Source organism: Syngnathus scovelli, chromosome 10, assembly GCF_024217435.2.
Source record: "Syngnathus scovelli strain Florida chromosome 10, RoL_Ssco_1.2, whole genome shotgun sequence".
Taxonomy (NCBI): Eukaryota; Metazoa; Chordata; class Actinopteri; order Syngnathiformes; family Syngnathidae; genus Syngnathus; species Syngnathus scovelli.
This window is the reverse complement of record NC_090856.1, coordinates 315,781-340,677: the sequence shown is the minus strand read 5'-3', so window position 1 is coordinate 340,677 and position 24,897 is coordinate 315,781. Positions and strand designations below refer to the sequence as shown.

At 46.3% G+C, this 24,897-nt stretch overlaps 3 protein-coding genes across 9 annotated transcripts; 1 reads left to right on the top strand and 2 right to left on the bottom strand.

The window, feature by feature from the left end:
- Window positions 1–1,077: 1,077 nt before the first annotated feature.
- Window positions 1,078–11,872, bottom strand: dnai3 (dynein axonemal intermediate chain 3). Of its 4 annotated transcripts, XR_007484183.2 has the most exons (23): window positions 11,667–11,868; window positions 11,039–11,146; window positions 9,901–10,085; window positions 9,425–9,529; window positions 9,148–9,273; window positions 8,868–9,067; window positions 8,541–8,654; window positions 8,226–8,422; window positions 8,056–8,159; window positions 7,394–7,483; window positions 7,163–7,255; window positions 6,209–6,328; window positions 5,905–5,978; window positions 5,655–5,805; window positions 5,414–5,516; window positions 5,031–5,176; window positions 4,881–4,941; window positions 4,631–4,773; window positions 4,333–4,540; window positions 4,158–4,249; window positions 3,876–3,998; window positions 1,947–3,699; window positions 1,751–1,876 (listed from the first exon to the last, which is right to left on the bottom strand). XR_007484183.2 is itself a non-coding variant. In XM_049732058.2 (22 exons), the coding sequence occupies exons 2-22, from the start codon at window positions 11,091–11,093 to the stop codon at window positions 1,703–1,705; spliced, it is 2,664 nt and encodes an 887-aa protein (XP_049588015.1). In that variant the 5' UTR covers window positions 11,094–11,146; window positions 11,667–11,872; the 3' UTR covers window positions 1,078–1,702. The 4 variants fall into 4 exon arrangements, 3 of the variants coding, with proteins under 3 accessions (XP_049588015.1, XP_068508357.1, XP_049588016.1); XM_049732058.2 differs by lacking the exon at window positions 1,947–3,699 and having other exon boundaries at window positions 1,078–1,876; window positions 11,667–11,872; XM_049732059.2 differs by having other exon boundaries at window positions 1,751–3,699.
- Window positions 11,855–15,501, top strand: mcoln3b (mucolipin TRP cation channel 3b). Of its 2 annotated transcripts, XM_049732063.2 has the most exons (14): window positions 11,855–11,967; window positions 12,190–12,488; window positions 12,576–12,743; window positions 12,981–13,134; window positions 13,214–13,289; window positions 13,389–13,485; window positions 13,612–13,711; window positions 13,790–13,902; window positions 13,973–14,122; window positions 14,188–14,289; window positions 14,429–14,551; window positions 14,635–14,841; window positions 14,921–15,045; window positions 15,170–15,501. In XM_049732063.2, the coding sequence occupies exons 2-14, from the start codon at window positions 12,192–12,194 to the stop codon at window positions 15,207–15,209; spliced, it is 1,752 nt and encodes a 583-aa protein (XP_049588020.1). In that variant the 5' UTR covers window positions 11,855–11,967; window positions 12,190–12,191; the 3' UTR covers window positions 15,210–15,501. The 2 variants fall into 2 exon arrangements, with proteins under 2 accessions (XP_049588020.1, XP_049588021.1); XM_049732064.2 differs by lacking the exon at window positions 11,855–11,967 and having other exon boundaries at window positions 12,352–12,492.
- LOC125976133 (G-protein-signaling modulator 2) lies at window positions 15,478–24,897 on the bottom strand. Of its 3 annotated transcripts, none has more exons than XM_049732061.2 (15): window positions 24,725–24,897; window positions 20,977–21,198; window positions 20,743–20,878; window positions 19,870–20,009; window positions 19,540–19,663; window positions 19,310–19,425; window positions 18,705–18,860; window positions 18,434–18,542; window positions 18,072–18,222; window positions 17,889–17,971; window positions 17,627–17,815; window positions 17,319–17,421; window positions 16,803–16,988; window positions 16,575–16,690; window positions 15,478–16,238 (listed from the first exon to the last, which is right to left on the bottom strand). In XM_049732061.2, the coding sequence occupies exons 2-15, from the start codon at window positions 21,195–21,197 to the stop codon at window positions 16,071–16,073; spliced, it is 1,998 nt and encodes a 665-aa protein (XP_049588018.1). In that variant the 5' UTR covers window position 21,198; window positions 24,725–24,897; the 3' UTR covers window positions 15,478–16,070. The 3 variants fall into 3 exon arrangements, with proteins under 3 accessions (XP_049588018.1, XP_049588017.1, XP_068508358.1); XM_049732060.2 differs by having other exon boundaries at window positions 17,319–17,481; window positions 24,725–24,896; XM_068652257.1 differs by lacking the exon at window positions 24,725–24,897 and adding an exon at window positions 23,387–23,409 and having other exon boundaries at window positions 17,319–17,481.

The window sequence follows — 24,897 nt, the reverse complement described above, 5'->3', positions numbered from 1 at the left end:
AAGAATCATTTGAACAGAATTGCAAAACATGTCCCTTCAACCTTGATATCTATGGATTGCTAGTCAACGTAAAGTGAATGAAATCTAAAATGGGAGAGCGTGAAGATCCTTGAAAGCCAGCTGCATGTGAAAGCAGATCTTCTTCCTCACTCTCTTCTTCTCTGTTCCCTTAATCTGTGTTGACCTTTAAGTTGATATCACGGCTGCAAGTCAAGCAGCCAAGCGCGCGCACACACCATGGCCTTTGTTTGCAACTTTACAGTGAGGGAGGGAGGGAGGGAGGGAGGGAAGGAGCGCTTCATGAAGAGAGAGGGCAACTTTTGGCCCAGCGATGAGATGAGAAAATACAAAAGGTCATTTTGGTGCTGTTGACATTTTTTTGTTTCACTTAACATTGACTAATACCAGGTAGGTCATGTATCCATGTGCCAGTATTTATGGACCTCCACTAAACAGTCCTATGACACTCTCTTCTATCAAGTTGCGTGATTCCAAAACACATGAACAAATAACCCAATGACGTTGTTTTGGCCAATATACTACGTGAAATACATTCGAGGAAGAGGCTTGCTCTCTCGCTGGGGTCAGATGATTTTCTCCAAAGCGCATTAGTCACTCATCTCATTTGAACGGAGAGAGCTGTGTTACCTGAATTGCCAGAAGGCTCTCCTCTATTCAGTGACCCTGCACAAATTCCACGCATGCAGTGTCCTTCAAGAGCCAAGCTATTAAACACATTTCCTAGATAAAAAAGCTCTCTGATGTGTCTTTTGAGGCTCTTTTGTTTGCCAGCCTCCACTTTGCTGTACTTGGCAAGGCTTCTGAGGGCTTCGGCACACATCTCTTGACACACTGTGGACAGATTGGCCACTGTGAGGAGAGGGGAGAAGATGAGCGCAGGGCAAGGAGGTGAAAGTGAAGAAGAGAGAGAGAAGAGAGGAGCGGCAGCTCAGATCCTCGCTCTTTGCTCCCACCTCTTGGCTCCATTGGCCTGTCACTCACAACGGTTTCATTTTTAATGAAAGGCTAATCCATCCATCCCTCCCTCCCTCCCTCCCAAGATGGCCGGCCGGCCGGCCACCCATCAAACCAATCTCCCTTTCAGGGCGGGAGATTGCAGGATGAAGCTTTGCTCCGCTTGAAAGATGGGAAAAATGGGAAACCTGAGCCTAAAAAGAAGCCGCGTCGGGAGACATGGGCCTCTCGTGTTTGATACATTTGCAGGTGGCTTCTTCACCAGCACCCCGACCCCCCTTCCTTCCAAATTCTGATCCATCCGGCAAAAAGCCTAGAACGCCATTTGGACAACTTTGCTCTCTAGTGCGTGTGCGTGTGTGTGTGTGTCTGCTGCAAGTGGTGTTGATTTGCAGAAGGCACATTCCTGAGCAAGCTGGGAAGAAAGTGAGAGGATCCTTGAAGGAGAGGGAGATGGGGCCCTTTCCTTCCCTTCCCTAAAGGTTGAGGAGGGAACAAGTGAAGAGCAGAGGCCCCCTTTGTCACTGAGACCGGCCATGCCTTGCCTTGCCTTGCCTTGCTGGTCGGTGCCTCAGGGTCCTTGCGGATGCTTTGGTCAAATGGGCCCAGTCTTCACCGTCCGTCATCCTTGGGTTTATTTGACTTTTCTACTTTACCTCCTGGATGCACAAGTGACTGTCTGTATAAGTGGGTCAAAAATGACCCATATTAGAATCATGTCATGCTTTTAGCGATTTGTTTGACCCTCATGCAGAAACCAATCAGCAGTCCCAGATGGATGTGGAGTCTTTATTGAAGGGAGTGAGGAAGCAATAGCACTGGTGCTATGGAATCGGAGCCGTGATGGTGGAGCGCCAGCGCTGCGGTCTGAGCAGAGCGGAGCCCGTCGGAGGTCCGAGAGCTGGAAGGGAACAACAAAGAGTCAGAGTTTGTGGAAAACAAGTCAGACCGGAGACTCAGCGCAGACTAACGAGTAGGGTTGACTTGGCTAGGCTAATCGCTAGAGGCACAGCCATGGATGAGATCACATAGGCAGGCACTGAGTTGCTGGCAGCATGCTCCTTAAAAGCCTTCCAGCCTGATCAGCCACACCTGTGGGGAGCAGCCACTCTGCTCACGGCTGCCCCCTGTGGAAAAGAGAAAAAACCTCCCGGACCCTGACAAATCAATGTCAATGTCAAAAAAACAGCCTCACGCATGCATCTAAGGGTTGAAACTAGGGTCAGGGTTTCAAACTAGGGTTGGGGTTTCAAAGTAGGGTTTCAAACTAGCTTTAGGGTTTCAAACTAGGGTTAGAGTTTCAAAGTAGGGTTTCAACCTAGGGCTTGAGTTTGTTGACCCTAAGCCTCCCTGCCTCCCTCCCTCCCCTACCTTGCTCAGTGCTTTCCTGCGTTCCAGAATTCAATTATTCTTCACGGTCCTCTCAGTGTTGCAAGCGTCCGATCGAATGCAGCGCCCCCCGCCCCCCCGGCCCCCCTTCAACTCCAAGCCTCCCTTTCTCCAGTCCCCCTACAGTCGCCCCTACCTCTTCCCTGCCCAGATAGCAGCTGTCAAGTAGTCACTATAGGTTTGCTGGGCCGCTCTTGACCTGAGGTGGACTTGGCACGCTGAGGCGTCCACATTTTATTCCCTTGCCTTGGAGGAGTGAAACTAATGGAGTCCGGAGGGCCCTTGGCAGGCAGGCAGGCTTCACTTCAAGGGGAAAACCCTTCCTCATAAATGTTGGGAACAATGTGGCACAAAAGGCCACGCACGTCACATTAACAAAAAGAGCCTTTGATTTTTTTAAAGTTCTTGTTTCGATAGGTATTGAAGTACACGTGATACTGACCATATTTGAGTGCATTCAAGCGATGGACATTTTTCGCATTTTTGTGGCAAGGTGCATCACTGTGTGCATACTTTAAAGACCTCCTCAAACTATGACAATATAACATGATCAAAAAATACAAGTGAACAATTATTCAAATATCATCGATCTTCTTCTTGTTTATTATTAGTCATGTAGAATGGCTTACAGGAATCGACTCACCTGAATAAGGTCAAATCATGACTTGGATCCAGCTTCAGCTCTAAGATGGAGTTCTCTTTCATGAAAAATGTTTTATCAACAGCATGTGAAATGAGCCCAAGATAATGACAAGGCTCTCAACAACAGATCCATATCGTGAAATGAAATGAAGCAGGCTCAAAATGACTTCCTTCCTTCCTTCGTTCCTTCCTTCCCATGTACAATTTTCAAGATGCATCCTTGAGAGGCTCTGAAAAAACTCCACTGATGGATGGAGAGTCAGAAATAAGAGCTCACAATCCTTGCTTGGGTGGAAATTGACTTGATACCCACAAGCTGATACCAGGCCATTTTTTTGGAAGGAATAGTATACAAATGAGCATTTCATAATGAAATGGTAACATGAAATGAAATGAAAATGTTTCGTACGTTAGGCTCAAAAGTAGTCTGAAGAAAACCAAAGCGATACTAATTTGCAATACAAATAAAGGGGAAAAATATATGCAACCATCATTTCCTTTGTGAAAGCTGCATCGTTGGGCATTTGGAAGTGATTCCACAACATCAACTTTGCTCCATGTGTGTGTGTGTGTGTGTTGTTATGGTGTCAGTCCCATGCTTTTAAGGATGTTTTCCTCAAGCACTAGGAAATCGTTGTACTCCTTCATAACATCCTGCTCTTCTGTGGTGGGGGTCCCTACTTTCTCAGGCTCCTTCGGAGAATAAAAATTAGGATTTAGAAAACATGATGTTGTCACTTGGTTTGATTGTAAAGAATGAGCCCAAATATCATCTTCCTTGTCCAACTCCCAAAATCTGATGACTAGCTGGGTTTATAAATTTGGTCTATAAAATCCTGTCAAACCACTATCAAGCATTGCAAGCTCACCACTTTCTTCTGTTCCTCTGATGGCGGTGGCGGCGGCTTTTGGCTTTCCCACACTTCTCTCCTCTTGATAAGGTCATTAAGTCTCTCTTGCTGCTGATGAATGCATTTCCCCACATTGGCTCTCTGTACACATGCAAGAGAAAAGTGTCTTTTTCATCAAATAAACGACAAGCCATTCAATCTTCATCAACACGGATGAGCTCCACGAGGCATCCACTCCAAATAAATAAATGGATCGTCGCCCAAAATAATGCGGAAAAAGGCATGCTCCTTTTGCATTACCTCATTTCTGTAAGCCATGTGGAACACGGGCGGGATTTGAAAGACACGCACTATTCCAAGATCGTCAGCCAAAGTCAGGAAGTGCTGCTTGGCTGGCATGGGAATGAACATCAAGAAACACTTTGGTTGCAGTGGTGTGAAAGTCATTTCTACATTGTGGCTCTCAAATACTCACAGGAGATGGTCCAAGGTTTGATGGAGGTGATCTTGCCACTGGTCATGTGTTCTTGCACGTGCACAGCTTCTCCCGTCTTTTCAAGAATGTTCCACACCTCGATTTTTCCGTCCCCTTTTCCAAGGAAGAAAATGGCCGGGCGGGTCAACGACCAGCACGCCGACGTACACAGCCCCTCCGAGCTCGGGAACAGGAAAAGGGGGCCGTCCTGGAAGGCAGTCGGTCGGTCGGTCGGTCGGTAAAAAGGTCGAACCAACAAACGCCTCTGCTGAGTCCGAGTAAGAAAGAGCCTTTTTACCAACACTCCTTCTTTCCAAATGGCAATATTGCAGCTTCCAAAAAGCGACGTTCCAGTCAACACAATGTCTTTAAAAAAGGGCGAGCGCTCGATGGTATTGACCAAGCAGGGGTGGATTTTGAAGAAATGAAGCGGCTTGGGACCTTTGGACACATGAGACCGATCGCTCGGCGGTTATCTGACCCAGAGGAGACTCCACTTATTGCCACGGTTAAATAGCGTGATTTGCCCAAGCTACCGCGTCACTTACTCAGGAGCTGATCCAGATCGTTTCTTTCCATTTTCCAGTCGGTGTATACAATCTCCCCGTCCTGGCAAAAAGCAAAGGGAACGAAACATGGTTCGAGTGAAAGATTTCAACATGAATGCACTTGGTATTGTGAGGAGGGAGGGCTTTCACCTGTGTTCCAATATAAATCTTGGTATTGATGTCTTCCAGAGGCGTTAGTCCTTTGGCTGAGGGTACTTGGAGCTGACTGTAGTCTGACGTTCCTAGCGCTGAGCCGCCGCCGCCGCCGCCACCGTCGCCACCGTCGCCACCGCTTTCTTGAGTGTCACATTACGTTCAAAAAGTACTTTTCAATGAAACATGATCAATGGAGTGAGCGTGGAAAAATGGAGGGAGGGGGGGAGTTAGGGAGGGAGGGAGGGAGGGAGGGATGACTGACTGACTGACTGACTGACTGACTGACTGACTGACTGACTGACTGACTGACTGACTGACTGACTGGACGGACGGACGGACGGACGGACGGACGGACGGATGGATGGCTTTACTCTCACCTGCGACTATGGTGTTGGTAGTATTCGGCCTATTGGTGAAGGGGTAAAGGTTGAATTTGATTGGGGCATAATCACCGTTCCTCTCCATGTTTACCAAGGCAACCTACAACATCAAAGAAAATGTGTGTTTTTCTCAAATGTCAACTTTTTGCGCGCACGTACTCATTTCCTAATAAAGACTAACCCGATAAGAAAAATAATGTGCGGCGCTAGCTATTCCAATGATTGCATCCTTTGTTACCGTAATGAAAGGTTTCCACATCCGCTCCAAGTGTTTGAAGGGGTTGTTGTCACTGTAATTGGCCATCTGAGACTCGGAATCATTCTGTTTCTTTTCCGGTATGGTCTGGCGCACTTGTCTTGGCATTCGGATATCCCAGAACATTAAAGTGCTTCGGAAAGGAGAGGGAATGGTTAATATCGTCTCCTCATTCCATCGTATCTTCAACGATCTGTGTGACTTCTTTTTGTTGTTCCCTTTCAAGACGTACCTGTCAGGGGAGCAGGTGATAAGTTGAACAGAAAGATTGGATTTGTTCTCCACCGGAACGCCCTGAGCGGTTACCTAATGGCAGCTCAAGGAGAGCGGAGACAAATTCAACCACGCTGAAGCCTTTCAAAGGATCGTGGCAGCGACAATCGGTGAGAAGAAGACACGTTCGAAAAGGCGCTTGCATTCAACGAGCAATAGCCACCGCGTGTAGAAGCCAAACAAGTTGACGTGCTCTCATTCGGCATGACGTCTCAAGAATGAGCACTTGAACGTTTCCATTGCGGCGACCTTTTCGTACGTACCTCAAATGACTGAGGCAGCCAATGGACATCTGTAATTGGTGCTTTGTGGCTGTTCTCCACCCCTGACATTGCACTGTAACGCACAAGTGGAGCTTTATTGTCTTTCTTGTCCTCAAAACCCTGTCAACGGACAGACCGGTGAACGCACTTTAGTATTGGTCAAAGCAAGAGTGTAACAATTCATCCATCCCAACTTGATCAGCATCATCACACATTTTGGTGGGGAAAGGGAAATGCACGAGAATTGAACAATTGTACTTCTTCATGGGCTGACAAAGTCAAAGCACAGGTCTGTGTGTGCGCCTAGCTTTGCTCCCACAAGCCTCAATATAGAAATAAAGCCTTGTTGACGCCACAAATAAAGGAAAGGAAAGGAAAGGAAAGGAAAGGAAAGGAAAGGAAAGGAAAGGAAAGGAAAGGAAAGGAAAGGAAAGGAAAGGAAAGGAAAGGAAAGGAAAGGAAAGGAAAGGAAAGGAAAGGAAAGGAAAGGAAAGGCTAGGGGTGGGATGGGCCATGGGCCATGGGCCATGGGATGGCATTTGTTTGTTAGCTTCTGTTGTGCTTGGCCAGGGTGTACTGCATGCTTTGCATAACAGCTGGAGGCTGCCAGCTCATGCTGTTGGCTTTGGGAAATGAAGAGCAAACAGGGCGAGAAGAAAGAGAATGGAGAGAAGGAGGAGGGACAGCAAAAATCACGGTGAGGAACAGCAGAGACAGCTGGCTGACTGGAGGGAGGGAGGGAGGGAGGGAGGGAGGGAGGGAGGGAGGGAGGGAGGGAGGGACAATAAAAGCACACAAAGGCCAGATGGAGGAGATATTTAGGAAATTATCCTCAGCATCCTTTGATAGTCTAAGCACCCAGATTTGACTCAAGCGTCCTGACATCATCACAGGAGCACAATTCAAGGAACGTAAGAAAGTATTCTTGGATCAACATTCGACATGGCTACTCACCAGCGTGTCCGTTTTGACAGAATGATGCTTATGATGACCGTGTTGGACTGGGTGCAAACGTGCAACGTGAGCAGATATTTCCCACAACACCACCTGTGGCGCACACACACACACACACACACACACACTGCCAAGTGAGCAGCAGAAATGGATGAAACGGCCAGCCAAGAGAAAGGGCTTCCTTCCCAGGCCAAAAGCAGCAAGCAAGGCACAAAGGAAGCCAGCAAGCACCTGGCCGTTCACGCAGCCACCAACAATAATATTTGGATCCGAGGGGCAGAATTCAAAGGCAAGAATGTTGTCTGGGCACTCCAGCAATATCTGGAACACAAAGACAATATAGTGCAAACAACATGCTCATCTACACGATTTGATGACTGCGGAAAGGTGTTGTTTTTTTTTGGGGTTTTTTTTGCCGAAGCACACGTGGACATTGGATGAGGTCCAGAGTGGCAATACAAAGCAGCTATTCAGCATTGTGTTCAAATACATCCCTGACATGTATTTATTTACAAGCACTTTAGACAACTAAAGAATGTTGTAGATCGAACTGAAGAAAGGGAGATTGTGAGCCAAGAGATGAACCGCATCATCCAAAGGGATTATGTTCATCACCAGCTATTGATCAGTCCGGTGAGTCAATAAATCTTCTCAAATTCCTCACGGGAAAATAATGATCTTTTTCACATTGGATCTTACTTGACATTCCCCTCATCTATTATTTAATCGTTCGTCCCTGATTCCTGTCGGGGAATAAATGTCATTTGAGGGTATCAAAAAGAAAAAAGGACGAGTCGGCACAAGTGAGTCGATGTTGGTGCCGATGGGGGAAATGAGTGCGGGCATCAGAAGTTGCAAAAGAGCACTGAGAGCACGCGCGTGCTGCGTACTACCTTGGCGTGAGTGGGGTCAGAGAAGCTGTAAAAAACAATCAGCGGCCCAGTCGACTTGATCAACTGTTGTTTCTTCTTTTCTCTCATTGCCACGGCCATCACACCTTGAAAAGCAATAACGCGAATGAAATGCGCCCAAATAAAGGTGAAAATAAATGATCTTGACCTACTTGGAATGGTGGGATGCCAGTGCATGCAGATAATCTCCTTGCCGGGACAGTAGTTTGGGTCGGAAAAGGCCTGGTTCAGCATCAAAACATCGGACACCTTCCCAGACCAGTCCATGTCGTCCGTATCCGTCCCCAAAGCCATCCAGTCGTCTTTGAACACGTTCATAATTTCCTCTTGTTGCAGGACGTGCAGAACCCTAGAAAAAGGAGGAGCGGCGGCCGTGCTTTGGGCTCCATCAAACTTACCAAAGCTTTGACGAATCTTTTCCTGCTGAGACACGCTAGGAGGTCCCATCCCATGTATTGTTGTTTTACCTGTTTGTCACTGCATTACAAAAATCACTTAAGCTTAGTGGAGGGCTCTTCTCCTGCTCATCTTTCTTCAATACTCCTGGCGTGTACTGTGTACAGTTATTTCGCATGAACTTCCTGGAATGCAGACAAAAGATATTGTTCATCCATTTGGACATCTCAAATGCTGAATTCAATTTGCTTCATGAAACAGTCGCACTATGTTTAGATGGCGCTGTTGGTTTCAATCAAAGGCTTTAAGAAACATCAGGGTCCTCTGGGCCCAAGTAAAGAAGAAAAATCATCCAACAAGTGGTTGACGAAGCCATTTGGAAGCTTCCTCTTTTGTACCACAGTGTCTGGGCGCTGCTGCTCTGGAGGATGGGGATAGCCTGCACGGCGCAATCCCTCTGTAACAGCTTGATGTTGAATCGCCTGTCTTGGTAGGACAAACACTCCACGTTGCCATCTTTGACGTCGGCAACGTTGCGGTCCGAAAGCGAGAGCGGCGAGCCAAACTCCCTCCGAGCTCTGGAGAACTTGTAAATGAACTTGGAGACAGGATCGAGGCAATTCCAATGAAAGCTTATAAAGTGAATGACAAAGCTTCCAATGTCGTATTTCCAAGCACCTTTTCTCTTGTCTCTTTGACAGATTCTTCATCAATTTCTTTTTCACTGCCAAGTGATATCCATTCCTTTGGCTCTGGAGTTTGGATTTCAATCTCCATCTCTTCTTCAGGCTCAGCTTCAGGGGGCTGACAATATTAGACATACATACGTACGTACACACACGCACACACACACACACACTCACTTGTGAAGCCATTGACAATAAAGCAGACTTTGACTTTGGTCACTGCGGCATAAAATGAAACAATACGCACAGACTTGAATCAAAGTACTTACATTGAGGATTCGTTCCTTTGCTTCCGGTGTCAGAGCCAGATAGAACATTTGGCCATAGGTGAAGTCTCGGTCATAAACCAGCAAAAGCTCACTCTCTGGATAATCCTGTCGATGGCATGGATGGATGTCACGTAGAAGTTATACTATGTTCCTTTGGACTGTCTATGTTCTTCTTATGCTTGCAGACGCGCGTCCACAACATGCATGGTAGCTTCATTGACGATAACAAGTTGGTGGTTTAAAGACACACCTGGATGACTGGGTTTTGTTCAAACAATGTTGAATCACATACGTACGTGTCGATGTTTGTGCAGAGTGAAAATGCACAACTAACTTGAGCCGTGCATGATCAAACAAAACATGTCTTTTTTTTTTTTTTTTCTTGGGGCCGGCCCAGCTCACCACGGGAGCCTGCACATCATCACAGTGCCTTGAGGCTATTGTCTGAGCGGGACAATAAGGTAAGCCTCACTCACCAGGATCATCTGCTTCACAGGGCTGAAATCCGACACTGCAGCTTTTGTCCTCATGTCCTCTAAGATGTCATCTTTCTGCAGGAGCTTGTAGGGGTTCTCCCCTGTGACATCCTCATCAGCGACGCAACCAAACTGCTGCTGAGTAGCAGATGTCAGGACCATAGGGATGATGTCCTCTGGCTGACCTTGAAGAACGTCTCAAATGACTACCATGCTTGTTACGTCAAACTAGCAACAAGTAGACTTATTTTCTTAGGTTACGCACTTCAAATAAAGATACCGCTTCCAAAATCCCCAAACAAATCCTTCTAATTAGTCTGTGCGCTATTTTGAAGAAAAGGAGTGAAAGTAGTAAGAGTGACGGAAAATGTTTACCGCAAGATTTTCTTCATAGACAATCCATGTGTGGAGGCCCGAAGCACGGACAGTAAACACGCCGCTGCATAATGACAGCTTTCATCCGGCCTGCGGTTGCTTTCTTCAAAGCCTTCCCTTAAGGTTGCGGAAAGGATGCAGGGAATGCTGCCTGCCTGCCTGCCCGCCTGCCTGCCTGGCTGGCTGGCGTGCGGACAGCTTAAGTAAATCCACTTCCCAGCTGGGTGTGTCCACCTTGCTTCCTTCCTTCCTTCCTTCCTTCCTTCCTTCCTTCCTTCCTTCCTTCCTTCCTTCCTTCCTTCCTTCCTTCCTTCCTTCCTTCCTTCCCACCCACCCACTTAACTCATTTCATTGTAGTGATGTGTCACGTCCCAGAATCCCAAAGAATGTAACTTAATTGCATGTTTGTATATTGCTTAAGTGGAACATTCTCATGACTCAGGACTCTTTTGCCATGACTACTCCTACTAATATACTCATTTTACCGACATCAGACCTACAACATGACCATAGATTGTGTGATCTATTTTAACATTTGTCTATCATTTCCAGCACTTTGGTATGGCCCACCCCACAGCCACATGATTTTGTAAACTGAATTTGCGTATTTTTGTCATTCGAATTCGATTTTTACTTGATTTTTGGGGTGGGGTCTTTTTTTATCCTATTGGTAAATCACTATTCTTTTCAAGCAAATGTCCTCCACTTAATACATTGTTGGTTACTTGAGTTTGCTCAAAACCCTGTTGCAAATTAGGCCTACCTGGAGTCGCTGGACCTTCTTCTGTACTGCTCGTTGTGCTTGTCTTTGATGGCATGCTTGCTCATGTGATAGTTCCACCGATGGAGGAGGCAAACCACTTCCAACTCACTTGGTCAAACAAACAAACAAACAAACAAACAAGCAAGCAAGCAAGCAAGCAAGCAAGCAAGCAAACAAACAAACAAACAAACCCCAGTAAAAGACACTGTATAAGAATTTTTTTAAACAAATTATCTCATCATCATACTTTGTTTTACATACAAACATTACGGGGACGTAGTGTCATTTTGTAAGCGGTTAGCGACATCTTGTGGTATACAGATGTAGTGCGGTAGCTTACCTTTGCTACTCTTACATGAAAATAAACATTTTTTTACTAATACTAATACACCTGCAATTGCAAAGTGCTCGTAATCAGTCAAATTGATAATCAACCAAATGAGTTAAAATGTCAAGCCGACAAGACACTGAAGCATTTGAGTAACGTTTGCTGAAGCGAGTGCGGACAATTCGTCTGCTTAAACATGTTCAGCATGCTGCATTTAGTGGCGAGCACAACACTGACATCCAAGAAAAGGCCACTTTCATTTTAGAGACGAAATGGCCATTTCAGCGAGCCCTTACTTACCTCTTGCTCTTGCTCTTGCTCTCGCTCTTGCTCTTGCTCTTGCTCTTGGCCAGCCTGCACTTTGGCGTTGAAATGCAACCGGCTGTTTGGTTGCCATTAACAACGAGAGGGCGGTACCAAATTGACGGCTTCAACGACCGTCGACTTTTCATACAATGACGCGCAAAATGCCTTTGAGCGTCACCTGAAACATTCGCAGGTAAAAAAAAAAAAAAAAAAAAAAAAAAAAGAGGAAGAAACATTCGCAGGTCAACGATCTTCCCGGACGCTGGCACGCAGATTGCTGAAGTCAAATTGAACGGTAAACATTTGTACGTTTTTTAAATGGATTGATACGCATATTGTGGTAAACAGGGACTCTGCTAGTATTCCAAAACCAGTGGGGGGAAAAAAAACCCGCCTAATATTAGGGCTGTAAGAAAAAGTTGCTTCCTTTCATATTATTTTGTCACAGTGAACAATAAACAGAAAGTTGTGATCATTTTGGATTGCCATAAGCATCGTCATCATTCCATCTGCTCAGCTATGCCGGATTCCGTTGTTGGTGACTTGTACGACGTCCATGAGAATGAGAATGAGAATGGGAATGAGAGTGAGAATGAGAATGAGAATGAGAATGAGAATGAGAATGAGAATGAGAGGGAGTCCCACGCTGCCTGGGCCGATCATCAACCTATTTCAATGGAAACGGATCACGTGGAGTGTCTCCGGAGGAAAATCAAATTTTACTTCATGAACCCTTGTGAAAAGTACCGTGCCCGTGGACGGAAACCGTGGAAACTCGTTTTGCAGATCATCAAAATTGCCATCATCACCATCCAGGCAGGTCCTTCCAATGGCTTCGGCTCATTTGCTTCCATCCTATGCTACGTATCCTCCTGACGAGCCTTTCTTGACTTTTTGCCTTAGTTGGTGTCGTTTGGGCTCAGCAACCAGATGGTTGTAACCTTTAAGGAAGAAAACCTGATGACATTTCAGCATCTCTTCCTAAAAGATTATGTTGATGGGGCTATTGCAACATATGCCATTTACAGACAAGAAGATGTTTATGACCACATAAGATACGTTATTCAACAGGTAAGGCAATGCTCCTTGATTTGGTCAAATGTGTGTATTTCGACTTGACATATTCTTCCTGTTATTTTGTTTGAATGTAAATCATTCACGGAGCTCCATTGTACTGCATGCTTATGTGGTAAAAGTTACAATACGCTTGCGAACTTTGGACATTGTGCGGTCGGTCATCAAGCATTTCTTTAGCGCTGTAGTCAACTTATTTGCAGTTGTAGCACAACTTGAAATGTGATTTTCCAGTACGGAAATCTGCACAACACCACCGTAGGAAACCACGAATATGAGAAAAACGGCATTGTCTACACACCCTTGACGCTGTGTCAGGAGTTTTATCGCAACGGCACCATCTACCCGGGCAATGACACGTTTGAAATCGACGCTCATGTGGAAACCGGTACGTACGTCTACCCCTGGAAAGACTCCCTCCCAGCAAGCACTCTGAAAGTGACGCCGCATTACGGTTTGCGTCCCAGATTGTATTGACGTCCACCCAACGAACGAGTCGTCGTCACAAGACGTGCTGGCGCGTTTGGAGTTGCACTTCAAAAGGTGACGTGACCTTCATGAGCACCACGGCTGGCTGCACGCGCCACTTGCCTGCAGAGGTCTGACTGTTTGCTGCATGCGCACGCTTTCTTTCCCATTCAGAATGCTGGCCATCAAGATCTCGTTTGTTCTCAAAGCCATCAACTTACAGACAGTCAGACACAGAGAGCTGCCAGACTGCTATGACTTCAACATCCTTGTGCGATACGCATGGCGCTTTCTGCTATTTACACACTGAAATACATATTTGCTTGAAGACACGAACCCCAAAAAGTTCACCTTCTTGCGGAGAGTACATGGCGCTATTTCCTTTTGTGCTTCACAGATCACTTTGGACAACGGAGCGCACAGTGGCAGGATCAAGGTGGACCTGGAAACCCATGTGGAGATCAACGAATGCAGGGACTGGAGAGTAACCGGAGCTTGTATGTTTGTCGAGCCCGAGTTCATCGCTGCTTACTTTGCGGATTACGATTCTAATATTGTTGATTTGTTGCCGTCAGCCCCGAGAAGCATATACCTGACCCTGGTGTTTGACTGCCTGATTATCCTAACATGCATGATTTCCTTCACGCTCTGCCTTCGCTCCGTGTTGACTGGGATACAATTGCAGTTTGTAAGTCTGGCAAATTCACAACTTGATGCCACATCCACTTCACTTGGGTTCTTTTTTTCTCTTGCTATAGGAGTACAACAAGTTCTGCGAGAGCCAGAGTGGTCAAGACGTGCCCTGGTGTGACAGGCTGGAGTTTATCAATGGCTGGTACATCCTGATCATTGCCAGCGACTTGTTAACCATCGTCGGCTCCATCCTCAAGATTGATATTTACACCAAGGTAATGGACATAGCCCAAAATGGGGACGTCATCCGGACTTTGATTTTTCTTCTTCCCCCTCCGAGGTCCTGACGAGCTATGACGTGTGCAGTATCTTCCTTGGAATCGGCACCATGTTTGTTTGGATTGGGGTCATCCGCTACATGGGCTACTTTCACAAGTACAATGTAGGAAAATTGGCCCCATTTGAAGCCTTTACGTAAATGGAATGGCAATTAAAGCGACACATCTCGAGCAGAATGGCACAACTGTTTGATCAAGTGTTATGTTCCCCCCCCCCCCCCCCCCCCCCGCCTTTCCTCACAGATCCTCATCCTTACTCTGAGGGCAGCATTTCCAAACGTGATCCGTTTCATCTGCTGCGCTGGCATCATCTACCTAAGCTACTGCTTTTGCGGCTGGATCGTCCTGGGCCCGTATCACGAAAAGGTAAAGCCACTCGGACGAGCCGGCTCTGCTAGCAAATATTCCCCTAACAGCACGTCTGTCTTTCCTTTTGACCCTCCTAAAAGTTCCGGACCTTGAATACAGTATCCGAGTGTCTGTTTTCCCTCATCAATGGAGATGACATGTTCCCCACCTTCAAAGGAATGAAACAGAAGAGCAGCCTGATTTGGATTTTCAGCAGAGTCTACCTCTATACCTTTGTCTCACTTTTCATCTACATGATCCTCAGTCTATTCATCACCATCATCACAGACACCTACGACACCATCAAGGTAATACGTATGGGAGCTTTTGTTCTTCAACAGTGTTCCCATAGCATCCATTCTCACAAGGCCAATGACTCATTTGCAGCAACAGCAGCAGAGCGGGATCCCGACATCACAGCTCCAGCGATTCCTAGCCGAGTGTAAAGATCTCCCAAACTCTGGAGTTTACAAGCTCGACAAGAAGAATTGTTTTCAACGCTGCATGAGCAAGTAGGTCCAAAACACTCTTGCGGTTTTAGGAGCCGCCTCTAAAAAGGCCAAGATAATAAAAAGCCATCCCTAGCCCTACCACTAGATGTCACTAAATCCATACCGATGCTTTGCGTCATTTTAGGTGCAGAGAGCGTCACGAGAGGTTGACGTCAGAAGAATAGCGCATTCTTTCACCTTATTGAAGCCTGAAAATAAAGTGGCACTTTTTTGTCTTTGTAAATCACAAAATACAGATCAACAGTTTACAAGGTAGAAAATCATTTGTCAAGTTTGCTTAAGAATGAAAGTGCACAAGAAAATAAGATGTGCTTATAGCAAAGATGTCTATGATAATGTCGAGATATTTCTTGTCGTGGAAAGGAAGAGATTCCACTGTCAAATGGGACATGTTTATGACATGTCACTTTGAATGAATCATATATGAATCGATCAGAATAAAATGATTTTATTTTTCCTGGTGTTAGTTTTGTGACCTTATCGGTATAAAATTCAAAACATTTTTTCACTAGTTAAGGTCCTTCCTTATAGAAGAAAATCATTGCTCATGGCAGATGGCACTTACTAAATGTGCAGTACATGCTTAAATACTTCAGAAAGAAGAATTCCTGGCAAAGAAACATTTGGGTCCAATACAGTACATGCTCCAGCCAGCCAGCCAGCTAGCCAGCCAGCCAGCCAGCCTGCCAGCCAGCCAGCCAGCCAGCCAGCCAGCCAGCGAGGGCCTTTCAGTGTCCAAAGTCAAGTTCAAAATTCCCTCCTTGCTTTCGTTTTGCCCTTTTCATTGTCATTGAGAGGCACTCGTCTGCCGCTTAACCAGAGACAACTCTTTGTACGTGTTGCTGAAATGTCATACGCCCTATGACGTTTCCCGGATCATTGGAAACCACTACTTGGCGTTTTCTGTTCCCTTTTGATCGACCCAGGATTAAGAGGAAAAAAATAGGAAACAAATTAGGGAGGTCAGACGGTCAGCATTTTAAATCCTACAAGTTTAAAAAAAAAAATGGAGTTGTTCCATGACATCAGTCCGGTTTGGACGGACTGACGTCAGACGGCGGCACAACCCGCTGTTCCTCCATCCTGTTTGATTGTGAACGTAAAATGAGACTAAAGAAATCCTCATCTGGGACAGTTGGGCCTCGTGTGGCAGAGGGAGGAGCCGCACACCTTTGGTCATTCAGTCTGGAACCCTTAAGGAAACACACACCATCATTCTTTAAGATGCATGTCAAAAAAGTCGACAGGGACTTCAAACATTGATTATTATTATTATTATTTTTTGCTTTCCCTTTCGAAAATATAGAAGGAATAAACGTTTTAATTGTGCTGTGCAACTTAAAGGCCACCTTAGCATTTTCAAATCATTTTTCTTCGCCTCATTGTTTTAAAATCACACAAAGCTGGCATCTCTCTCACCAGGGGTGTGTCGACTTTTTCTTTTCACTGACTAACATTTAGCAGGTCTTCTGCTTGAACTAAAAGCAGTGCTAGAACCAATAAGTAAAGCTAGTAAGCCTTTTGCGCACCTGGCACTTGACTAGCATGTCAAAGAAGACATCGTCCCCCTCGGGCTGGTTAAGGGTGGTCTCGATGCAGCTGTATTGGGAGGGTGCGTGAGCCGGGTCGGCACTGGAACTGGGGGCTGCCAGCCGGAGGAAAAGCAGATGAATGCGAGCGAGCGAGCGAGCGAGCGAGCGAGCGCCAGCGAGGACTTGGACACACTACACAGTATGGGCCGTCTGTCGGCAGCGCACCTTCCAAAGGGTCTTGGTTTTCGCTGGAGGTGGAGAGTGTACTGGGCCGGTCGCAGGTGCTGAGTCTCAAGCCAGGAAAATGGCTCAGGCTGACTCGTTGGTCGTCCAGACGACGGGCCTGGGAGCTGGCCAGCAGCTCCAGGAAATGAGCGGGATCCTGCAATGGTGTTTCGCAAGCCAGTATAGCTAGAAAGAGAACCAACGACAGTGACTGAGTGCCTGATGCTGACGATGCTTAGTAAGTCAAGTCATCCCTAATTTCAGGTTGTTGCATCAATCCCGGATGCAAGCAAGCAAGCATCATCCCCGATTGATGATTGATAAAGCGGGCTGGGCTGGGCTGGGCTACACAGGCTATCCAGCTAAACTTGCTCGCCTGAGATGTACACCTGATAGCAACATTTCCGACGTGAAGGGAAAGTTTCTGTATTCACACCATCTTGTGCCAGGTTGACAGACTCTACATACAGAAAGTGGAGGATAGAATGGTGTGAAAACAGATGGGGACAGACTTACATTTCCTTTCAGCTAGAGGTGGGCTAGATGAGGGAGAGGAAGTGGCAGGCTGATGCCTTGAGCCGTCTAAAAGAGAGCACCTTTGGTCATCCATTCGGTTGCCCTGGAAACGAGAGAGGAGGTCGAAAAAGCCGTCCTCCCCGATCGTATCGTGCGATGCTGGCTACAGGAAGAAGCAACAATATTCAAAGGGAAAAGTCAAAGTCTGTGATTTGGGTTCCAAAAATGGCTTTTGGGACACCAGTCCCGGAAGATACGACATATGTCACAAAAGTGCATGGCTGCTGAGCTGTCCCATTCAAAAGTACCTTTGGAGACGGCGGCGGGTCCAAATCAGAATCAGGCAATGAGCGCTCCGACATGCTTTCATGCTGCTCTTTTGGAAATTTGTTGTTTTTATGCTTCTTGCTTTTTAGTCGGTGGAAGAGGAAGAGCTTAGTGGAAGCCTTTATGGTGTTATGTTTTGAAGTCCTCGAGAGTCTATCTTCCTCCCAGTTCTGGAAATGGCATCGCAAACATGACTGGCAGAATCTTTTTTCACTGCATGAATATCATCAATGGGACACAAACCGAATGCAAGGTTGAATCTCCACTTTGAGTTGGAGTGTCCAGGGTCTCTGTACTGCCTTGCCTCCTTGATGGTGACTTTCTCCCTAAAGCACACATTTCAACCAAATGTTAACTCCAACTACTTTTTCATCTCTTTCAAACACAATTGTAGGATGGAAGTGTGAGCGATCAATGCGTATTTACCCGACATGTTGAGGTAACTCTGGTGGCTCACTGACAGAGGAGTGTTTGTTTTGCTGAAGATGTTGGGATAGATGTTGGACTTCAGACCCACGACTAGCCGGAGGTCTGACAAATTCATCCGTGCAGTCGCCTCACCACTTTGGTCTCCAGTCTAAAGGAATAAATCCATCCGTTATCCAAAGTTCATCTGAGCTGACTGAGGAAGTAGGATTCCCCCCCCCCCCCCCCCCCCCCCCCCGAAAGAGTAGCTAGCCAGCCATTTGTACTGTAGTCTTTGACCGCTAGATGGCGATGTTGCCGCTACACAAAGACCGAGCGGAAGGACGTGGTAGTAAACAGTGCTCGCTCGCTCGCTCACTCACCTCTTTGGCAATTTCCAGATGTTTTTCTGCAAAGTGCATAGCTTGCTCGTGGTTCCCCAGGGCGGTGTGGGCGTTTCCTAGACTCCAGTATGCCCTTCCTTCACCAATCCTGAAGAAGAACAAAGAGCAAAGCAGCTTGACATGACATGTGACTGTTGAAAATGGGAATGGTGAATGACAACATTCAGTCCCAGTTAAGGTTCTTCACTTCAGCTCATTTGGATTGGAATGGCCAACTAGTTGAGAAGCAGGACAAAGGAATTGCCTGTACCTGTCGTTGAGGTCCTGAGCAATGAGCAAATGTTTGAGGTGATAATCAATGGCTCTCTCATAGTCCTGAAGGAGTGTGTAGGTGTTGCCCAGACTGTAACAGGCTTGGGCCTCCACCGCCTTGTCCTTCAAAAGCCTGGCCAGCTGTAGAGTCCTCCTGAAGGAAAAGAAGAGCAGAGGGGAAGACCGGCTTCAAGAATGTCTTGGCTGGCTGGCTGGCTGGCCGGAGAACGGATATTCCGTTTTTTTCCCCTCTATTTTATTCCTTTGTTTGTTTTTTTCTGAGGTCTTCCTCTTTAATGACTCATTTCACAGCGCAGAGCATAGTTTGAGTCAACTTTGGCGAAAGGGTTTTTCCAGAACTTTCTATTTCTTTGTCATCGTGATGTAACATTATTGTCAGTTAATGTGATGGATGGCTCTTTTTTTCTTGATGCAATGACTCTCATCTTTGTCTAATCAGTATCAAGTGTTTGAATTGCAACGAGTGCTTGCTGGAGAAGCAATATCATTTTGGATTCGTTTCAAGGTGTAAATAGATGTGAGCTACTCCAACAGCACATCATCTACGGATCATCGTTATGTCTAAGATCGCATCAAACTTACTTGTAATGACCGGCCGCCACTTCAAATTGGCTAAGGAATATATGAGCATTGCCAAGGTTACAGTGCGCCCTCCTTTCAGCAGACTTGTCTCCAAATTCTTTGGCAATAAGAAGGCGCTGGCAAAACAAACCCCAAAAAATCGAAGGCTTAATATTGCACGAATCAAAATGAGTTCTCGTTGTTAAGGCAGGCACCTCGTCGTCCCTTAACGGGCAATTGGATTTGTTCACCTTTTCATGTGCTGCGACCGCAGTTTCAAAGTCGCCCAGCAGATAATAGGTATTGCCAAGGTTCCCATAGGTGCGACCCTGGGCCGCATGATCTCCCAACTCCTTCACCAAGCACAGGTTTGCCCTGAAAGTACAGCCAACAATATTGATAGAAACTTTTGCTCCTCTTTTTATGCATGCACACAGTGGCTTCAACCAGCGAGTACAATTTAGTGGGATCGTATCTGAATAGATTCACATGCAAAAACATCTAGACCGTGATGAAAAAGCTCACACCATTTGTACACGGAATATAGGCGGAAGAAAAAAATCAAGTTGAGAAAGACTCACTCATAGTACTGTGAAGCTTTCCTCAGGGCGATCCTGGCTTCCTCTGGAAACTCTCCTGGCTCTGTCCCCGACCAGCAGATGCTTTTACCCTTGGCGTGGTAGACGTTCCCAAAATTATACAGCGCTCGGGCCTGCCCAACCTACAGCGCAAGGCACGGTTGTTATAAAAATACACTGACAGCACAGCGCAGCGCAGCAGAGCAGAGCAGAGTAGAGCTGCCGGCATGCACAATTTGAGCTCTCAATATAAGCGAGAACCAAAGTGGCTGCTGGCTGGCTGGCCGGCTGGCCGGCTGGCTGGCCGGCTGGGGCATCACTGAAAACAGTCATCATCGGATTCAGTTTTACAATCCCAAAAGAAAACAAATACGCAGTGCACATCTCGAGTCACGTCTTAATGATGACATTTGATGCATAGAAGGGTGTGGCTTAAGTACAAGCATATGAAATGCAAGCAAGTGCCAAAAGGAAGCCCAGTGCGTCTGTCCACAAGGCGTGCACGCCTGGACCCATCTGGGACGGATCAACACACACTCAGTGGACACGTGTATTATGGTCAGATGTGGAAATAATTCACGGAATAGACAGCAGCATGTGCTTTGGGCTCAAACACAGATAGAGCAAGTCTAGGGACAAGTTGGATAAGATGTACAACACTGGAGGCGCAAGCCACAAATGAAAGTTGGAGTCTGCAGACCTTACCATTCCTGTTTCTTGTGTTTGCGCCTGTCTGATATGATTGAAGATATGCAGATATGATTGGATCTTCAAATGGGACTAATGCTCAACATTTGAATCCTATCTGCAGGCTCAGCGAACAAATACAAATAAACAGGAAGGGTAAGGAGTTGACATTAGGAGGAGTCTCCCCACCTTGTCACTCATGGCTCTGGCGATGTCTAAATGCCTTTGGCAGCAAACCACGGCTTCATTATAGCGCCCCAGAAGCTTTAACGTGTTCCCAAGGTTGCCGCTGGCTTTGGCCTCGCCGACTTCATCGCCAATTGTCCTAAAAGATAAACAAGTTGCCTTGTTTAGAACGGGACGGAATAGCATGCTTGGAATTGGCTTTTTGGGTTGGAAAACAAACGCTCGACGTCATCCTACCTGGTGAGCGTGAGATCGTGCCGATGGTACTCCAAGGCTTTGTTATACTCCTGCAAGTGGAAGTAAGCGTTGCCCAGCTGGCTGTAGATGGCGCTGAGGATTTGGAGGTCCTCCGTTCCAACCTGGATGGCAGACTCAAAGAAAGACACGCCGGCACCATAATTGGCCGCCTTACAGAGCCTTTCGCCTTCCAAGGCCAGCTCCAGACACGAGGGCTCCATCCTGCACAAACGGTTTGGTTGGGCAAAGATGTGAGTGACCTCTGAAAGGCCAATCTCCTTGTGCATCTTTGATTCATACAGTCAATTAGTATATGGAATGATGATGTAAAATAGAAATAAAATAAAGCAGAAAATGTCCCTTTATGCTTGAGCTTTTTGAACATACAAGTTTCTAAATTTCCCATTTCCCAAATGACGATGTTCATCAGCGGGGAAGACGAAAGAAAGCTGTCGTAAACATAATTTGACGCACTTGTGAGGAGGGAACGGAAGCATTAAGTCCCTTGAAGAACAACACTTTATTGATCGCGCAAATTGACTGGTTTCATCAGCCAAACAGGAATGACTCATGGGGAAAGAACAAGCCAAGCTTTTTTGGGATGAAAGTACAAGTGCATTGGAACAAGACCAAGTGGAGAACAGGTAAAACAACTCCCCAAAGGCGGAACTTTTCAATGCCATTCAATTCCAAGAAAGAGCAAATGGTCAGTCACATCAAACCAATTTACTATCATTCATTTGATCGCTTCGAGACCGACTGCACTCGCAACCTTTCATTCAAAAGCAATTTTCCAGTTCAACTCGGCACCCCGACCGAATATGCATTCGTTCACACAGACATCTCCATATCCATGAAAAAAAACAAACATGCATGCATGCAGGCTACATAAATTGTCCTTGGGCGTGATTGTCTAAATGTAGCTGGATGGTCAATTCCATTACGGTAGTCCACATTTGACCACAATGACCAAAACACAAGCAACCAAGTGATGGATGGCAAACTGTCACCAATAGAAGACTGCAGGCTAATGGCAGCAGACAAGCTCTCAAATCTTCATCTTTCTCTTGGCTCATCGATGTCAACGTGGAAGCCCCATTCAGGTCAACAAAGGTTGATGCAGAGTTGATAACTCGGTTGAGTGAGAAGGACTGGCTGACTGACTGATTGATTGACTGATTGACTGACTACATACCTGTTGCTGCTGCTGCTGCTGCTGCTTCTTCTTCCCAATGGAAAGCACTTAAGGCAGTCGGACATGAAGGACATTTCAAGCTATGAAGCAAATGGAGCTCTTTCAAAACAACACCCTTTGCCTTCCCTTCCTTCATGTGTATACACATAACGCAGTCTCAATGCCACAATGTCATAAAGAACAAAACGGCAGCTCCCCTCAGTCAGCGACCACCGCCAGCCATCCTAAACGGAGGTCCGCTAACCTGTGCTAACCTGCGCTAACCTGGGCTAACCTGGGCTAACCTGCGCTAACAGCAAAACCAAACGACTTAATCGGCTCAGCGCTCTCGCATTGGCTTTCACGCCGCCGGCCCGTCCTTGGGGGGGGGGGGGACAGCCAGCGTGCTGCAAATCCACACTTGGGTGTTGTTGCTAAGCACAAATGACAAATATCAGAAAGCCTGCCTGCCTGAGTGCCCGGCATGAATCGATGGTTGCTCTCATTAGCACTAAGCAGCATATCTGAGCCTAACCATTGGTTTGTGTCACTTCCAATTAAGTCAGATCTCAGTGGTAATTATAGCCACTTTAAGTGGCTCCACTCAACCTTAAGGCTATTTGCTCAACACAGCATGAAATCATCATTTAACGGCAGATGTCCTGGGGGCGCTTCCACACACCTGAATGATACTCTCCAAAAGAAATGGGCACCACATACGTACGTCGTATCATCTCTTGCTATTCCTGCTCATTTAACCAATGCACGAAAAGTGGGCCAACGTGGGCACCGAGGGAAGAAAACAGCCAATCTTGAGCTGCATTTTCCATGCATCCAAATTTTAGATGGGTGTCACATGCACGGATGGCAAAAACAACTCCACAGTTACTACTTATTGCTTTTGGAAAGTATGACATCACAGCGCCAGGAAAAGTCAAATACAAGATTCAAAGCGCGGACGACAGTCTGAAATGCTAACGCATACTTGTCTATTGGGCAAAACAGGTGAAAGCCCTGGAAAATATACAGCCAGCAGAATCATCATGACAACATTGACGTACTTTTCTTTGATGCCGAACCGCAACGTATTAACGCGTATTGTTTCAAGCAAGAAACATATTTGGGCCGCGACAACAGCATACGCACATCTATGGTGAGCGTCAGTTTGCTCTACTGGTTAGTCGAGGACTGCAAGCACAGAATGGAATTCATCAAAGGCAGGCAACTTGGCCGTACCGTGCCATGGGTTCTGTCTGTGGCTTGTCTCAGCTTGTTAACAATACCTCTGAGCAAAAAAAAAAAAAAGCCTTTCAGGTCATGTAAAACACAATACCACACATGTAATAGGATGCACACTCCCACGATTCTTTCAGATGGACGTACGAGGGACATTTTTGTTTGAATTAAGGTGATCTAGTGATTAAAAAAAACAAATTCCATCCATAGGCCTCCATGGCGCATCACTCAATAGCAAGTGGGTGCGTGAAAGGGTCAAGGACGTGACGTCACCCGCCGGTCTCAACATGGTGCCTGTCAATGAAAAGGAATACACGCACACGACTTTTTGGAAGGAAGGAAGGAAAAGGTTCAGGCCCCTCTGATTTAGTGGGTTCATCTCAAGAAGCAAGACAACAATGTTGTTTAACAATTGTATTGATTGCTAGTCAGTCCATGCAAAAACTATTCAGTGAATGTACCATTTCTGCTGGCTTGGCAAATTGTTCTGCTATGATGTCAGCCAATGACTGAACTACTTTCAGCCAAAATCTCGAGCCTTCTATTTGTTGTTTGACTCCCCATTGTCGACCGGATCATTTGAAGGGTTAGGGTTAACTTTGAAAAGCCAAATCTTTTGTCGGAGAAAACAATGGCTGTCGATCAATCGTGGATCAATGCACAAACCCAAGTTTTGCAGCATTTAACTTCAGCTTGTATGTTTTCCATGGAGCGAGGGATGACTGTGTATTCAAATACGATATTTGTCATCAGCATTTCAGTGCCAACGCCTAAGCAAGTGTATAAGAAGTGATGCAAGTGATTTCCAGACTTCTTTAAGGGGGGGGGACACGAAGCAAGTGACGAGGAAAACACGTACGAGACGAGACGAGTCGAGACGAGACACATTCATCATGGGCAACTTTGGAATGGCTCACTTTTAGCAACGTTTTAATGACGCTGGAGTGTGCTCTTAAACTGGGACACCAATCAACACCGTCTCATTCATTGACTAAAATGTCTCTGGGCGGACACACGATTACAAATGTCAAATAGAAACACGACTCATCTCTTCTGAGCAGCCTGAGTTGATGACTTAGTGATGAGGAGCTGAAAAATGACGTCGGCTATTGAGTCACACTCGTCGGAATATGTCAAAGCGTTTGACTGTAATTCAGAGTAAATATTGAAACGATAAAAAAAAAACATCAAATAAATAACAACACTTGGAATCAAGTAAACCGCTATTTCCACGCGATGGAGCCGAGAGCAAAACTTTTGAAACGGTTTCAATGTAACTCGTTAGTAAATTTGCCTCAAAGTGGCATGCGCCTTATTCGCAGCTTCTGCGGCCTTTACCTTTTTTTCTTGTAGTCCTCAAGCGTCGTATTTTTGCCCAGGTGTTTACAGCGAGATCTATCTGGAAGAAGGAAGACCGCTGTCGACTCGTCGTTTGGCTCGGGAGGCAGAAGTTTGGAAAGCCACTCCTCCCTTCCTCCCTTGCTCCCTTGCTCCCTCCTTCCCTCCCTCGC

What these genes read in the sequence shown, in the direction of transcription:
- LOC125976133 (XM_068652257.1), bottom strand. An exon ending in GAGTTACCTCAACATGTCGG is followed by an intron (nt 17,972 to 18,071) that starts GTAAATACGCAT and finishes TGTGTGCTTTAG; the next exon opens with GGAGAAAGTCACCATCAAGG. An exon ending in GAGATTCAACCTTGCATTCG is followed by an intron (nt 17,816 to 17,888) that starts GTTTGTGTCCCA and finishes TGCCATTTCCAG; the next exon opens with AACTGGGAGGAAGATAGACT.
- dnai3 (XM_049732058.2), bottom strand. Translation starts at nt 11,093, where the DNA reads ATGCCATCAAAGACAAGCACAACGAGCAGTACAGAAGAAGGTCCAGCG. An exon ending in TACCAACACCATAGTCGCAG is followed by an intron (nt 5,177 to 5,413) that starts GTGAGAGTAAAG and finishes GTGACACTCAAG; the next exon opens with AAAGCGGTGGCGACGGTGGC. An exon ending in CGATCTGGATCAGCTCCTGA is followed by an intron (nt 4,774 to 4,880) that starts GTAAGTGACGCG and finishes ATGTGTCCAAAG; the next exon opens with GTCCCAAGCCGCTTCATTTC.
- mcoln3b (XM_049732063.2), top strand. Translation starts at nt 12,192, where the DNA reads ATGCCGGATTCCGTTGTTGGTGACTTGTACGACGTCCATGAGAATGAG. An exon ending in TTGGAGTTGCACTTCAAAAG is followed by an intron (nt 13,290 to 13,388) that starts GTGACGTGACCT and finishes TTTCCCATTCAG; the next exon opens with AATGCTGGCCATCAAGATCT. An exon ending in GCTACTTTCACAAGTACAAT is followed by an intron (nt 14,290 to 14,428) that starts GTAGGAAAATTG and finishes CTTTCCTCACAG; the next exon opens with ATCCTCATCCTTACTCTGAG.